Source organism: Phascolarctos cinereus, unplaced genomic scaffold (genome assembly GCF_003287225.1).
Source record: "Phascolarctos cinereus isolate Bilbo 61053 unplaced genomic scaffold, phaCin_HiC Scaffold_4;HRSCAF=312, whole genome shotgun sequence".
Taxonomy (NCBI): domain Eukaryota; kingdom Metazoa; phylum Chordata; class Mammalia; order Diprotodontia; family Phascolarctidae; genus Phascolarctos; species Phascolarctos cinereus.
In genome coordinates this window covers 298872340-298888266 of record NW_027555847.1, presented here as the reverse complement: position 1 = coordinate 298888266, position 15927 = coordinate 298872340, and the positions used below count along the sequence as shown (strand labels likewise).

Sequence of the window (15927 nt, the reverse complement as noted above, 5' to 3'; positions counted from 1 at the left end):
GGTCCTCCTGACTCCAAGGCAGGTGCTCTATCCATTGTTCCACCTACCTGCCCCAAGTATTATTTAGTCTTTAGTGAATGCATGGCCACTCATAATTTCAGGCTTTGTATTTTATTTTATTTTATGTTATTTTTATTTATTTTATTATGGCAATAAATTTTCATTTCAAGAAAGCCTATGTAGTACATACTTAAATAAATAAAACCTACCCCACACAGGGAAAAAAACAAACCAAAAAACCTTCCTCTTCCAAACTTCTCGGTTCAGTCAGAGACTCTGCTATCCTTCCAGTATCCCAAAAGTTCCAACTTGAGAGTCATCCTCAAGTCATCACTGCTTTTCCCCAGATGTATCCGCTAAGAGACCAGATCTTGTGCTTCCTAGCTCTCATGTCTCTTCACACAGCTCTGGCCTTAGCTTAGGTCCTCATTCCACATGCTGCTGTTGCTATAGTCTTTAAGCCCAGGTGTGACTTTCCTACTCAATTACCTTCAGGGCTCCCTGTTGCCTAATGCCCCTAGGCTAAACTAGAAACCCCTGAGATTAGCATTCTAAACTTTCACAACCTGGACCCCACTATCTTTCCAGTCTCACTTACATTTTTTTCCCCTCCTTGAACTGGCCTTCCCTCTCCAAGGTTCTGTACTGAGCATCCCCACACCTGGAATGCATTCCTCCTTAGTCCTGCCTACTCAATCTCTCCCTTCAAGCTTAGGCACCATCATTTCATGTGAATTCTTTCCCCACTGCTTCATCTTTATTCTGCACCTACTTATCCTTGTACTGGCTGCCTCTACCACTGAAGAATGTTTTCAAGCTTCCTATCTGTATCCTTAGCACCCAGTGTAGGGCAATGGCACTTAGCAGCTACTTAATAAATGCTGACTGGTGGACAGCCTGCCAAGCAATGTCCAACTATCAAACTCAGACCACTTTAAAAAACCATGATGACTTTCTTCTTCTCCCCAAGTGAGAAGGTAGCTTTCCCTCTCTGCTCTTTGGTTATCCCATACCACATTTGTATGCATATGTTGTCACCTAGCATGGCATGATGGGGGATGTGCTAGACTCAGAGTCCAGATTCCCCTTGGACACCTATGTACCAGTGGGGGACCCACAGCAAATCCCTCTGCTATCCTCCTCTCTGAATTATCCTTTATTAAGTTAATGCCTGCAAGGAGGGCCATGACTCAAATGAGATACCATGGATGTAAAGAGCTTCATGGAGGTCTTGCTGATGAGGAAGAGGAGGAGGGATAATGGCTACACACCTTGATGATCAGTCTTTCCATCCTTCTCCATAGCATGAAACTACAATCATCATAGAGATTCCCATCTCCATGAAAGTGTAAGGCTTGCAAAGTGTTTTCCTGACAAAATCCTATGAGAAATAGTACAAGCCCAATCTCTCCATTTTATATATGAGGAAACAGTGAAATTATTTGCTTGGTATCATGATACCAAGAATTGTCAAGACCAGGCCTCAAACTCAGGTCTTCTAATACTGAGATTATAAACAAAGAATCCCCAATAGGTTCCTGGTTAAACTAGAAGTATGAAGGGCCCTAGAAGAACCAAGCTCACTGTTACAGACTCCAGCAAAGAGCTAAAAAGGCCTCCAGATCCAATAAGGACCAGTAAACCCAAAGATGAACACTTGTAGGGCCCTTCATCCATCCCAGGACTGTACTACAAGGCAGTCCCAAGTGAAGGATTGGGTATTTCACCAGGGAGGGAGCCCCTGCACCATGTCAGAGACCACAGCTGGCTGGTCAGTGATTTAGTAGATAAATCCTAGGACCCCATGGGGGAAAGCAGTGTGTCCAGGGTCCCATAACACATTAAGAAAGTGTCCACATTAGGGAGTGAATGTAGGTCCTGTAGGACTGTAGGTCCACACTATATCAAGCTACACAGCTAGAGCCAATTACCTTCCTTGCTCCCTCTTAACCTACAGGCCACCTGCTCCATGCAGTAGACTCTGCTGCCCTCAGTTCAAAAGGATCTTCTCCCTTTTACTGGGATTCCATAGAGCAGCGGTTATATATTACTCATCCTTCCATCCCCCCCCCACTGAACTCAGAACAAGCATTTTTCAGGGTAGTTTAATGAGTAAATTCCTAGATTTGCCCACTAATCTAAATGCCATAAAGAAGGAATGTCCACAATCACATAACCAATCACATGAGAATTTGAAATATAGTGAAGGAACCCAGAAATGCTGGCCCAGTAGGGTATGAACCATCATTTAGATTAAAGAGGGTTGAAGGTGTGTGGAAACAAAAAAGAGAGGATTAAGACCATTTTCAGAAAGAAAAAAATTGTGGGAAATAAATGCTGAATACAGACACAATTTCATAGTTTTTTGCCTATTCAAAAAACACAAAAAATGTCCGTGGCAGTGGGGTACAGCCTGGGAAGTGGTGCTTTGGGGCTGTCACATCCATGGGGGTAAAATCCTCAGTACTTCACCAACTCTTTTTGCAACACTGATGCTCCAGAAACCAGAGCCCCCCAGACAAGCAGAGCAGCTTCTGCTCAGAGGTGATGACTATAAGGAAGCAGCGAAAGCCTTGGGGGGGGGGTTTCCTTCACATCAGCCATTTGTTGCTCCAAGACTGGCAAATATTTGTCACTCATCTCTTAAGAAATGCAAAAATAATATATTCTCCTTCCTTCAGAAGGGTCAAGCTGTGTATTTTAATAATTTAACATCTTCATTTTAGTTGGATGAACACTACTCTGTGATTCTCAGCAGTCATGGTGAACGGGAGAGCAAATTGGGAAGTGTCACAGTGGTCAACATCACTATTCTAAAAAATGATGATCCTCATGGAATTATAGAATTTGTTTCTGATGGACTAATTCTCACAATCAATGAAAGTAAAGGGGAAGACGTATTTTCTGGTAATTACTTCTATTATATTTCAACTCATAAAGGTGCTCTTAGCTGGGAATGTAATTTTAAGTTATATTTTCTTTCTTTCAATTAACAAAAATCTATTTTTTTCCCTCCCAATTGTCTCATTGGAAAAAAACCCAAATTTCTTGTAACAAATATGCAGTCAAGCAAAGCAGATCTCCACATTGTCAGTGTCCAAAAATATGTCTCATTCTGCTTCTTGAATTTATCACCTTTTTGTCAGGAGGTGCATAGTGTAAATGATCATCAATTTTCTAAAATCATGATGGGTCATTGCATCAGTCAGAAATCTGAAGTCTTTCAAATCTGTTTGTCTTTACAATGTTGTTGTTATTGTATAAATTTCTCACCTGGTTTAGTTTACTTCACTCTGTATCAGTTTATACAAGTCTTTCCAGGTTTCTTTGAATTCATTCCTTTCATTTTTTTTGTATTTGTTTTATAACACAATAGCTGTTATAATTCTTGTTACTTTCACTATCAATTTTACATCGAGTTATTAATAATGTATTGCAGAAACTATCATAAAAGTAGAGCTGTGTTATCTCACTTCCTTTCTGTTGGTGATTTCAGTTGCTTTTTGACCAGTCATCTGCCTACTGGATTCAATTAGGGCTATCCTCCATCAATTCAATTCAACAAATATTTATACTAGGTACCTGTTGCATTGTTCTGCCCACACTAGCCATATAGGCTACATTTAGAAAGTACTAACTTCTATAAATAAAGAGGTAAGAGTCCCACTGTACTGTGCTCTAAACTAAGAACATCTGCAGTATTATATTGTTACTATTCTGGTGCCACAGAGTAGGTGGGATATTGATAAGTTGGAGAGAGTTTGGAGAAAGCCAACCAGGATGGTGAATGATTTTGGGCTCATGATGTATATAAAGATTGGTTGAGAGAACTTGGTGTATTTAGCCTAGAGAAGATTTAAAAGGGACATGCTAGTTGTTGTCAAGTATTTGAAGGGCTCTTGTGGGAAGAGGATTAGACATTCAGTTTGGCCCTGAAAGTAGGCAAATTTAAGCATGGTGTAAAAAAAAAATCTCCCAACAATTAGAAATATCCTGAAGTGGAATGGGTTGTCTTAAGAGACTTTTCATTGGAGGACTTTGAGGAAATGTTATAGTCACATACATTTGTCACATATTTTGTATGTATAATAATTTTTTATGCTTGAGTTAGACTACATGGTCACTGAGATCCATTCCAATCCTGAGATTCTGTGCTTCTGGGAATATATATGGAGTAATGTGCTGGAATAATATAAAATTTATATACAATGTAGTCCTGGACTTGATGGAGCTCACATTCTTGTAGAGGGATAAGATATAAACACAGATAACAGGAATATTCAATGTTAAAAGATAGATGGGGGAGTTTGTTACTTAGAAGGGAATTAGGAAAGGTATAATGAAGGGAGTGGAATCTGAACTGTTCCTTAAACTATTGGTAGGATTTATATATAGGAAACAGCATAAAGCAAAGAAAGGCACAGAGATGGAGAAGGATAGGATATGTTCTGGGAATAGTGAATCTTTTGTTGGATCCTAGAATTATGGAGGTGCAAAATATGAGGTAAGGTTGAAAAGGCTGGTAAGGTGGCTCCAGTTTGTGGAGAGTTTTGAATTCCAGGCAAAATTGGTGTAAATTCTATTTTTGTTGGTCAGTCGAGAGCCATGGAAGAATTCTAAGCAGAGATACAACATGGACAGATATATGTTTAGTCTGGCAGTGACATAAAGGATAAATCAGAGGAGGAAGGGTTTTTCAGAAGCTTTTCATGTCAAGATTGTGCATGACTTAAAAGAGAGAAAAGCCAGATGCCATAGAGCTGCTCTATGGAAGCAAGAGTCTGGGGAGAAGATGTGTCACCTTGAGTAGATGTATATTCTTCCCAGCATTGTGTCAGGCTGGGTGGAAGAAATCACAAATCTTGAGAATAGGACAGTTCTCTCATTATAGCAAGGCTTCTTCTTGTCCACCTTTTGGGAATTTGCATGATTGGCATCTTTGTAAATAACTACTTATTCACTGCTTTATCACAAAGAACTTTTTATTCATGATAACAAAACAAATTGTGCCCTTTAAAGGAAGGCTGGTCTGGTCTATTTTTGGTATGTATCTTAAGATTATGCTAAGCATAATCTCATTGAGAATAGGGATAATTTCATTTTTTGCTTTCATATCCCCAACTATTCCCATTTGTTTCATCTTTTTATTTGTACCCATAGTAGCCATAATTTTATTGCAGATGCCTAATATGTATTGATTGATAAAAATTGAATATATTAACAATCAAGTATTATGTTTAAATTTTAATTTTGTTTAGTTGGATTCTTACTGTTCATAGTTTGTACATTTGTTATTATGTATGAGATATACATAAATATAAATGAAATTTGTATTATACTTGTTTATATTTCATAGCTGTTTATGAAATAATAAGAAAACGAGGCAACTTTGGCAATGTTAGTGTATCTTGGGTAATCAGTCCAAACTCTACAGAAGATGTGTTCCCAGTTCAAGAGACCATTTTCTTTGGAGATCAAGAATTTTCCAAAAATATCACCATTTATTCACTACCAGATGAGGTAAATATTGTATACCAGGTCTTGCGTATAGTTAGCAGGCAAGTATATCTGTTAATTTAAAAAAATAAGGCATATGAAAAAGAGTAATTATTTTGTAGTTCAAGTATATCTAACATCTGATTATAATCTGAAAAAAAGCAATAAATGTTCTTTCACTGGTATTATTTACTATTTTGAAGTATAAGATGGGATCATAAGTTCCGGGATATGATCTCATGTGAAGACAGAATGCAGACATGGTTAGCAAGGGCAGGGACTGTCTTTTGCCTTTCTTTGTATTCTAGCATTAGCACAGTGCCTGGCACATAGTAGATATTTGATAAATGCTTATTGACTAACTGACTGATTGAATATCCCACTACCCTCCAGGTAATGCTCTTGCCACTTGTTTCTTGCAGTCACTGTCTCCTAAGTGTCTTTCAGAGAAATTTAAGAAATTGTTGACTGGTGCTCACTGAGTATAGGATCACTTGACATACTTTCTCCATTATATAAAGGAGCAGGCACCTAGTATCATAGATAAGCAGATACTAGAGAAGAATGAAAAGAGGTGAATAAGAGTAAGAGTGAATAAGAGGGTGGTATCAGAGAATGACTACTGAGATCACTGACCAGTACCCTTTGATACCATCTTCAGAGACAGATATGAACTAAATAAAGCAATAGCATGAGCCAGTGTGGCATTTCTTATGTTTAATAATGAGAACAAAGAAGGGTACATGCATGATAAGGAAGTCCAGAAGTCATGGCATTTAAGCTATTATGAAGGAAGTGAAGAGAGTGCTTATATTAGGAACTATACACCCTAATCCCTTATGCTCCAGGTGTATTCTAATTCTTAAGAGTGAGAGGAAGAACAGGAACAGATAAAAGAAATGGATGCACAGGATGGGTCATGCCAACAGAAACAGAGCTGCAGGAAACCTGGGACATAATATTGATATTTTTATGAACTTGTTGTGAAACACTGGCATAGAATTTTTATAGTCCTTTAAAAGCTGCCAAATCTCAGTCACTGTTTCAAATTCTTTCATTATCCTAGTCTCCAGAGAAATTTTTCTCTATTTAGCAATTCATTTTTTAATTTGGGCACCACATTTTTCAGTTCATTTCAGAGCTTTTTGTTTCTTTTCAGAAATTATATCAAAAGTATATGTGATTCTCATTTTTAAATGACACAAGTCAATACTTCTTATTAAGTATATTTTAAGCAAAACTGAGTAAGTGGTTAGGTTTTTAGACAATTATTATTATTTTTTGTTGTGATTATTTCATTTTCTTCCTCCCTCCTTAAATCCTAATTTGACACTGAATGTATTTCAGGTGGTTTAAGCATATTTTTTCCCTTGGATAATGGAAGAAGAATGTGTAAGAGACAGAGAATCCAATTTTGAGTCAGGGAACCTGGGTTTGAATCCTAACTGCTGCTTTTTGTGTGGCCTCGGGACAAATCACTTCTCTGTATCACTGTTCCTTCATCTGTAAAATGAGGGAGTTGTATTCAATGATTGCTAAGATCCCTTCACTACACTAGATCCTATGACCTTTTACGAATTTGGTGATTCCTATAGATTGCTTCTAAGATCATTATTCTGTCTCTAAAACAGTAATAGAATATTCACAGTGAACAGATACTTTATTCACCATGGATCATTTTTTTTATTTCTTAGAATTACCAGTATGAAATGTATCTATTTGCCCTAATCATACAGTTTTTGAAGGCCTTTCTTATCATCTATTTTTTAACAGATACCTGAGGAAATGGAAGTATTCACAGTCACCCTTTTTAATGCCACTGGTGGAGCCAAAGTGGGAAATATAACTACTGCAACCCTGCAGATCAGAAGAAATGATGATCCAATTTATTTTGCAGGTGGCATGCCTGTCTTTTTGAATAATTTATGTAAATTTCTAGCAAAGAGTTTTTTTTTAATGAAATTTTCTTATGCCTAATGCAATACTTGTTTAAATATAGTTTGGTAGGATGAAACTTGTCTAATCAGCTGCAAATCTTAACAAATATTTTTAAAGTCTTCTGAAAGATGAAAGAAATAAAATAAATTCTAGTACTGTTGGGCTAATTCTCCCTTTTAAGCCCCAAAAGCACTTGTTATTTGCTTTTCTTTTGGTAGAGGAGAAAAGAATCTCCCTTTTGTCTTCTTTTAGAATCTACAGTCCAGCTGGTTCAGTGTCTGGTTGGCCTGACTGCCTTCTGCATGATTACCATAAAGTTAATTCTTTCCCTCCCAAAGGCTTGAATAAAAAGTTGCATTAAATGGCGTTACATGCTGTTAAACATTTGAATATTTTAAATATATTATTAGTTGCTGGTGAATATTTTTGTTTTAATTCTATTTCTTTAGAACCTTTTTCTTCATCCTTTTATACAGTTTTGTTGCATTGGGTATTATCAATTCTCCCATGGCAGGAACTTTTTGAATCAATGTTGGTTGATGCATATTAATAGTAATCAATCAGAAGGTATTTTTTTGTGTGCATACTCAATGTTTAGCAATGTGCTTTGGGGGATACAGAAGTAAGAAGTGAGGTATTCCTTCACAGACTTTGCACTCTGATTGGGGAGACAAAAATAATTCACCTACAGTATTCACAGATAATACAAGACTGCATAATTAAGGCTAAATTGTATGCTCCAGACTCAACAAACTGTCTGAGTGCAGAGAAAAGGGAGTTCTCTGAGAGGTGGAGGGTCAGAGAAGACTTTATGGTGGAGATGGGTCCTTAACTAGACTGCAAAGGATAAATAGAATTTGAACAGGCAATGGGGCAAATTCTACATGAGGGAAATAACAGTGAAGGTATGGAGGCAGTAAAGACCTGCAGGTGAATTTGAGTCTAAACTAACCAATATAAAGAATCAAGGAATTTGGTATGTCTTTTTTTCTTCTGTATATTTCAGAACCTCGTGTGGTATGGATTAAGGAAGGTGGGGTTGCTAACTTTATGGTTCTCAGAAATGGCTCCCTTGATTTTGCCTGCACTGTCCAATATGCTACCAGGGATGGAAGAGCAACTGCAGAAGAAGGAGACTTTGTTCCTATTGAAAAGGGAGAAACACTATTTTTTGAAGTTGGGAGAAGAGAACAGAGTATATCCATATTTGTTAATGAAGATGACATTCCTGAAACAGATGAGCCCTTTTATGTCATCCTCTTTAATTCAACAGGTTAGAAAATTAGTTGTGTAGCAGTTCACTTGCCTTTAATTGTATTTTGAAGAGAGGCAGCATGGTGAATAGAGAGTTGGCCTTAAAACCAGGAAGACCTGGGTTCAAATTTTGCTACTGACTCATATTGGCTCTGTGACCCTGGGTGAGTGATAACCTCTCATTGCTCTAGAAGACAATTCCCTCTGTCTTTACATTGCAAAGATGTCAAGAGGTGGTAGGAGTTACCTGTACCAATGAAATCATGGGGCCTAACCCTATTCCTATGAAAATGAGCCAGTTTACCTTTCCAGTCTTATTCACATATTCCCTTTTATGCACTTTATGTTCTTGTTATTGTTCAGTTGTTCAGTCATGTCCAACTCTTTGGAACCCCATGGACCATAGCATGCTAGGCCCCTCTGTCCTCTACCATCTCTCAAAGTTGGTCCAAGCTCATGTTTGTTGCTTCCATGACACTATGTATTCATCTCATTCTCTGCTGTTCTCTTTTCCTTTTGCCTTCAATCTTTCCCAACATCAAGGTCTTTACATTCTAGTGAAACAATTCTTCACTGTTACTTGTTATCCCCCACTTCTGTGACTTTGATCATTCCATTTCTTACTCATGAACTAGGCTCCCATCCTATTTCTAGCTGTCAAAATCCTCTAAATTTATGACCCAGTTCAGATGCCAGCTCCTCCATGAAGCCTTCCATGATTTCTCTCCCCTCTGGCCAATCCTTTCCCTTCCCTCTCATTTAAAGATGGTGTCTTTCTCCTTAACCCTCACACTTTTTTGTGAGAGACAGCATGGCATAGCGGAAGGAGCATTGGATTGAGTCATATTGCTCTGGGTTTTTAATCCCACCTCTGCTGTTTGTTAACTAACTCACCTCAGTTTCCTCCTTTCCAGTTTTGAATTCTGTAGCACCATGTGATTCACACTTACATTTTAAGTTGTACTGTAGTTACTTGGGCATATCCTTTCTTACTGCAGATGAAACTCCTTGAAGGGAAATATTCTTTAAGCTTCATCTTTGTTTCTCCCCTGGCACCTAGCTTTGTGAATTTGCTTAACAAATAATTGCTAAATGAAGGAATTGCTCTGTAGTGCAGTATGGCCAAGTTTGGACTAAGCCAACATTCCTTCTACTATCTTTTTCTATGAAAACACTTAGCTGGACAGCCAGGCTTAAATTATGTTGGGGACGGGATGAGGTGAAGAAGGAATAATTATTCCCAATTTGTGCACTGGTGAGTGTACGTGGCCACTTTGCTCATTAAGAAAACAGAATACCCAGCTACTAGGTAGGGTATGGGACAAAGTGAGACAGGAGCCAATCAGTCAACATGCATTTATTAAATACATGTCATATACTAAGCCCTGGGCTATATGCTGGGGATGCCAAGAAGAAGAGAAAACAAAACACAGTCCTTGCTCTTAAAGAGTTCATATCCTAATATGTAAGGGGATCACATAGCTCTATAAAAATACTGTTTAAATGTCCTCAGGCTTCCTAGTGGGGAAGCATGTTAAATATCATATGTGTCATGCCCTAGCTGTGTGACAATAGAAGAGTCAGTTATCTCAGCTCTTAAAATGAAGATATTTTTATTTCTAAAACCTCAAAGGATTGCTATGTGAAAAATACTCTGTATACCTTAAAGTAGCTGATGAACATGAGCAATATTAATTACTCTATTATTATCATTATTATATACTCCCCTTCATGGTCCAACTCCGTTGGAGTCTGGCAGCCTTGGGTCATTTTCTAGTGTGGTCCAGATCTATGAATGCTAATTTTACTTTTTTATATCTTTCTTCAGTTTTATTTATTTTATTCTGAATTTGAATAAAACAAATATTTCCATAACATAGTAGAATAGAAAAAAAGATGATTGCACATAAAGCTGCAAATCTATTATGTACAACTTGCTATTTCTTTTAAATATATGTTACCATGCAACTATATTTTTTTCTTTCCCTCCCCTGCACCCTAGAGATGGCTACTATTAGATACAAATATGTATATGTGTGCGTGTGACACTCACACATATGTAAAATAATTCTATACATACTCCTATTTATCAGTTGTTTCTTTGGATGCAAATAGTGTCTTCCTTCATATGTCCTTTGTAGTTAATTTGGGTATTTATAGTAGTCAAAATGACTTATTCATTCAGAGATGTTCTTCAAACAGTATTGCTGTTAACTGTATACAGTGTTGTCATGGTTCTGCTCATTTCACTCATGATTGTGTGCAAGTCTGTCCATATTTTTCTAAGATCATTGAGCTCATCATTTCTTATAGCGCAGTAGTATTCCATCATGATCGTATGCCACAACTTTTTCAGCCATTCCCTGATTGATGAGCTTCCCTGTAATTTCCAGTTCTTTGCTGCCTATATTTATATTTATATAGAGGGACCTAGCATACTTACATTTGCTGCTATAAATATTTTAGAACATATAGGTTCTTTTCCTTTTTCTCAAGTCATCTTTGGAAATAGACTTAGCAGTGGTATTGCTGAGTCAAAGGGTATAGGCAATAACCCTTTGGGCGTAATTCTAGATTGCTCTCCAAAATGGTTGGATAGATTCACAGTTCCAACAGTGAATTAGTGTTCCAATTTTTCCACATCCCCTCCAACATTTGTTACTTTCCTTTTCAGTCATTTTAACCAGTGTGATAGGCATAAAATGATATCTCAAGGTTGTTTTAATTTGCTTTTCTTTAATCAATATCTAATTTTAGAAGGGGAAGAGGGAGGATTTTTCTTTTCTCCTCTGCCCTGATGTACTTTTTCCTGCCCCCAGCCAAGCTTTGGAATTAGTATCTTCTACCTGAAGTGAAGAACTTGTATCTCTTGAAGCAGTCCATTTTTGTTGTGAAGCATATCCTCAGGGAAATACATGCATGATTTCAGAAATCAGATTTATACAGGGAGTATTTGATTTTTGCCACAATGTATTCTTAGAAACTCATTATAAAACAGATTGTCACAAAGCACACTGTATTTTCCCACAGGAAAGTTATTACAGTTGGGAGTTAGATATCACCAGCAAAGGATCTAGCATTAATCAAATCATATCTGTGACTATATGTGTGCCATAGAAACAAATATAAAACAGCTATATGCCTTTCTAATAATTTAAACTAGTTAAATTATGCTCCAAGTCATAATCACAGAATTTTAGAACTGGAAGAGGACTTATAAATGATTTGATTCAATCTTATGATTTTAAAGATAATAACTGGCAGTTATACAGTGCTTTAAGGTTTACAAAATGCTTTACAAATATTTTCTCAGTTGATCTTCATAACAACCTTGGGAGGTAGATGTTATTATTGTCATCCTCATTTTACATTTGGGGAAATGGAGGTATACAGGTTTTTACTGACTTGCCCAGGGTCATATAAAATTAGTAAGTATCATCTGAGGCTGGATTTGAACTCATTTTCCTGACTCAGGGGCCAATGTTCTATCTATCCACTGTTCCTTACTAGATGATAGAAAACTAAGATGTAGAAACTATATCTAAGAGAAATAAAACTAATGTCAAGTCAACAAATACTAATTAAGGATCTACTGTGATAGGCATTGTGCTAAGCACAGGAAATAATAGACAAAAATGAAAGCCCATGCAATCAAAGGGAATTGGGGGGATATAATATATTTGCATATAAGTAAGTTTGGAGAAGGAAAGAGCATTAACAAGTCAAGGGATCAGAGAAGGCTTTGTGGAGTATGTAGTGCCTGAACTAGGTCTTTTTTTTTTTGAGGTGGTTGGGGTTAAGTGACTTGCCCAGGGTCCACAGCTAGTGTTTAGTGTGTGGTCTGAGACTGGATTTGAATTCAGGTCCTCCTGACTCCAGGGCAGGTGTTCTATCCATTTCACTGCCTAGCTGCCCTGACCTGAACTTGGTCTTGAAGGAAGATAAGGATTCTGAGGAAAGATTTGGAGGAGGACATTACAGGTAGGGGAACTATTTAGGCACATGCAAGAAGATGAAGTTGACCTCAGGGAATAGCTAGCAGTCTAGTTTAGCTGGAATGGAGAATGCATGAAGGGGAGTAAGATGACAGTCTGAGTAACCAAGTTGTTGATAGATTGTGGAGAGCCTTAAACGCCCTGTGGCAGAGTTGTTGTTGTTGTTGTTGTTGTTTAATCCCAGAAACAATAGGGAGTGGCTGAAGATTTTCTAACATCAGAGAAACATGGTTAGATCTTTACCTGAGCCAAGATAACTTGGAAAAGGGAGAGACTAGAATATGGGAGTCAGAGTAAGACCATTAGAGTAGTGAAAGGCAAAGAGGCCATGAGCTAAAGATCTTGCTGGTTCATATGTTTTATCCTCCCAGTCATATGCTAGCTCCCTTAGGGCAGGGATAGTTTTTTGTTTTGGCTTTATTGTCCTGTCTTCTAGCATGTGCCTTTCTCTTAGTAGGCTATTAATGAATGTTGGATGTTTGGTATTATATGGTTATTTAGGCAAATCAAGTTACATTAAAAAGCCTTTAATGAGCACTTACTATGTACCAGCCACTGTGTGAATTTCTAGAATTCACAAAAGAAAAGCAATAAACAATCCCTGCACTCTGGGAGTTTACAATCTCATAGGAGAGAGACAACATTCAAACAACTATGTAAAAACAAACAGATACAAATTGGAATTAATCCCAGAGAGAAGACACTAGCATTAAAGGGGACTGGGAGAATCTTGTTATAGAAAATGGGATTTTAGTTGAGACTTGAAGCCAGGGAAGCCAGGAGGCAGATACTAGAAAGGAGAGAATTCCAGGCATGGGAGACAGCCAGGAAAAATGCATGAAGTCTGGAATGTCTTATGAGAGAAGCAGCAAGGAGGCCAATGTTTCTGGATTGTCCATTATGTGGAAGGAAGTAAGGTTTAAGAAGACTGAAAAGGTGAAAAGGCACCCTTCATAAAGGAGTTTAAAAGCCAAACAAGAGGATTTTGTAGTTCATCTTAGCTGTGATAGGCAGCCACTGAAGTTTATTCACTTGTGGGAGTTCTGTATAATGTGTTTGACTTGGCTTTGGGAAGATCACTTTGATAGTTGAGTGGAGGATGAACTGGAGGGGGAGAGGTATGAGGCAAGGACATCATACCAGAAGGCTGTTGCAATAGTGTGGGCTTCAGTTGATGAGGGCCTGCACTAGAGTGGTGGCGATTTCAGAGAAGAGAAGAGGACATAAGGTAGAGATGTTACAGGACTTGGTAACTGATTAGATGTGGGGGGTGAGAATGAAGAGTCAAGGATGACATCCAGATTGGAGGACTGGGAGGATGGTATTCTTGACAACAATAGGTAAGTTAAGAAGAGGGGTGGGTGGGAGATAATGAATTCAATTAAAAATTAATTTCTCAGGGGAAAAAATGTAGCATTACTAATTTGTCTTCTGGCACTTGTCGAAAATGGTTTCATTCTTGCAAATAGATTTAAATTTATACAAATGATGTATTGAGATAAAATAAGTAAATATGATAAGATTTGAATGTAACAGAAAATGAACTTCTGGTATGGTTACTTGAAACTCTTCCTTTTTGTATTTTAAACTAGGTGACACAGTAGTATATAAATATGGGATAGCCACTGTTATTATTGAAGCTAATGATGATCCCAATGGTATTTTTTCTTTGGAGCCTGTGGACAAAGTTGTAGAAGAAGGAAAAACCAATGTATTTTGGTAAGCAAATATTAATTCTATTTTTATTCTCATTTTGATATTTTAAAATCTAAAACATGTACATTTTGGTCTGTCTCAGACTTTCCTGCCATTCAAGATTTTGAGTATGATGACTAGTAAAAATATTTTACTTTATAACATACAGCTAAGATATCTTACCTCATTCTGCTGTTTTTGCATGACATGACATGACATGACATGGCATACCCCTGACAAATTAGGTGAACCTTTTTCATGGTTGGCTGGAAAACTCTGAAAGATGGATGGTGAATAGGAAAATAGGAAAATAGAAAAATGTCTATTTGAAGATTACAGAGGAAATCTATGTCTGGCTTTCTTACTCAATTTATGATCCATTACTTATGAACCTATTACAAATGAATCTTATTTGGTATGATTAATTTCCCAGGATTTTGAGGCACAGAGGACACTTTGGCAATGTGTCATTGATGTGGCAGTTGTTTGACAATGATTCTGCTCTACAGCCTGGACAAGAGTTCTATGAAACTTCAGGGATGGTTATGTTCATGGATGGAGAAGTATCCAAGCCAATAAATCTCCATGCTATTCCAGATAAAATCCCTGAGTTCAATGAATTTTATATTCTAAACCTTGTGAACATTTCAGGTATAACTTCTCTCTAGACTTTTCTTACTATTAACACCAGGGTGCTATAGCTTATACTTAAACAGATACCCCTAGAAAATTAGATTTTGTTGATTTTGTTATTGATGTTAAGAGTATTCCATTCTGTGTGTGCATGTGCATGTATGTGTGCATATGTGTGTGTGTGTGTGTGTGTGTGTGTATCACTGTTATAGGTGTTGAAATAGATACTAAATTTAGATAAGACAGGGCCTCTGTCTTCCAGGAGTTTTAGTTGAGCTAAGGTATGGGATACAGACAGCTAAAATATACCATGATGCACATCATTAGGAATGTGCAAAGCAAAAAGCTATAGGAGTTCCAAGGGGAAACATCTTGTTACTGCTACCACCATCATCATCATCAACAACAAGCATATATCAGCCCTTACTATATGCCAAGCACTGTATTAAGCACTGGGAGTGCAGAGAAAGGTAAAAATATAGTTATTGCCCTCTAGGCACTCACATTCTAATGAGTAAGATAACATGTAAAAACTGATGCACATACAAGATATAGACAGTGTAAATAGGATGTAAACTCAAAAGGAGAGCCTTCATGTAGAAGGTACTTATATAGGAGAGAATACTTTATCATTACCCTAATCTCTCCTTAGAAGTTATATTTTCATATTTAATTTTGGGATCACAGTTTGTTTCAGAGTGTGTATAGAGCACATTTCTTTCAAGTCTTCCCATATTGCAATAATGAGAAGGAAGAATTGGGACAAACATTAAGTGCCTACTGTGTGTAGAGCACTGTTTAGTGCCAAGGGAGATACAGAGCTTATATCATATGTGGTCCTTATTCTCAATGTATATTCTGCTAGGGTGCTAAGACAAAAATACATATAACTATGTTACATGTTAACATCAATAAT

At 37.3% G+C, this 15927-nt stretch overlaps 1 protein-coding gene across 1 annotated transcript in view; it reads left to right on the top strand.

The window, feature by feature from the left end:
* The window catches only part of ADGRV1 (adhesion G protein-coupled receptor V1), a 712618-nt gene that overhangs the window by 83940 nt on the left and 612751 nt on the right, over positions 1–15927 (top strand). The window contains 6 exon segments of the mRNA XM_078151750.1: positions 2727–2907; positions 5357–5520; positions 7270–7393; positions 8441–8707; positions 14276–14402; positions 14812–15029. Of these exon segments, the coding sequence (XP_078007876.1) occupies positions 2727–2907; positions 5357–5520; positions 7270–7393; positions 8441–8707; positions 14276–14402; positions 14812–15029 (1081 nt within the window).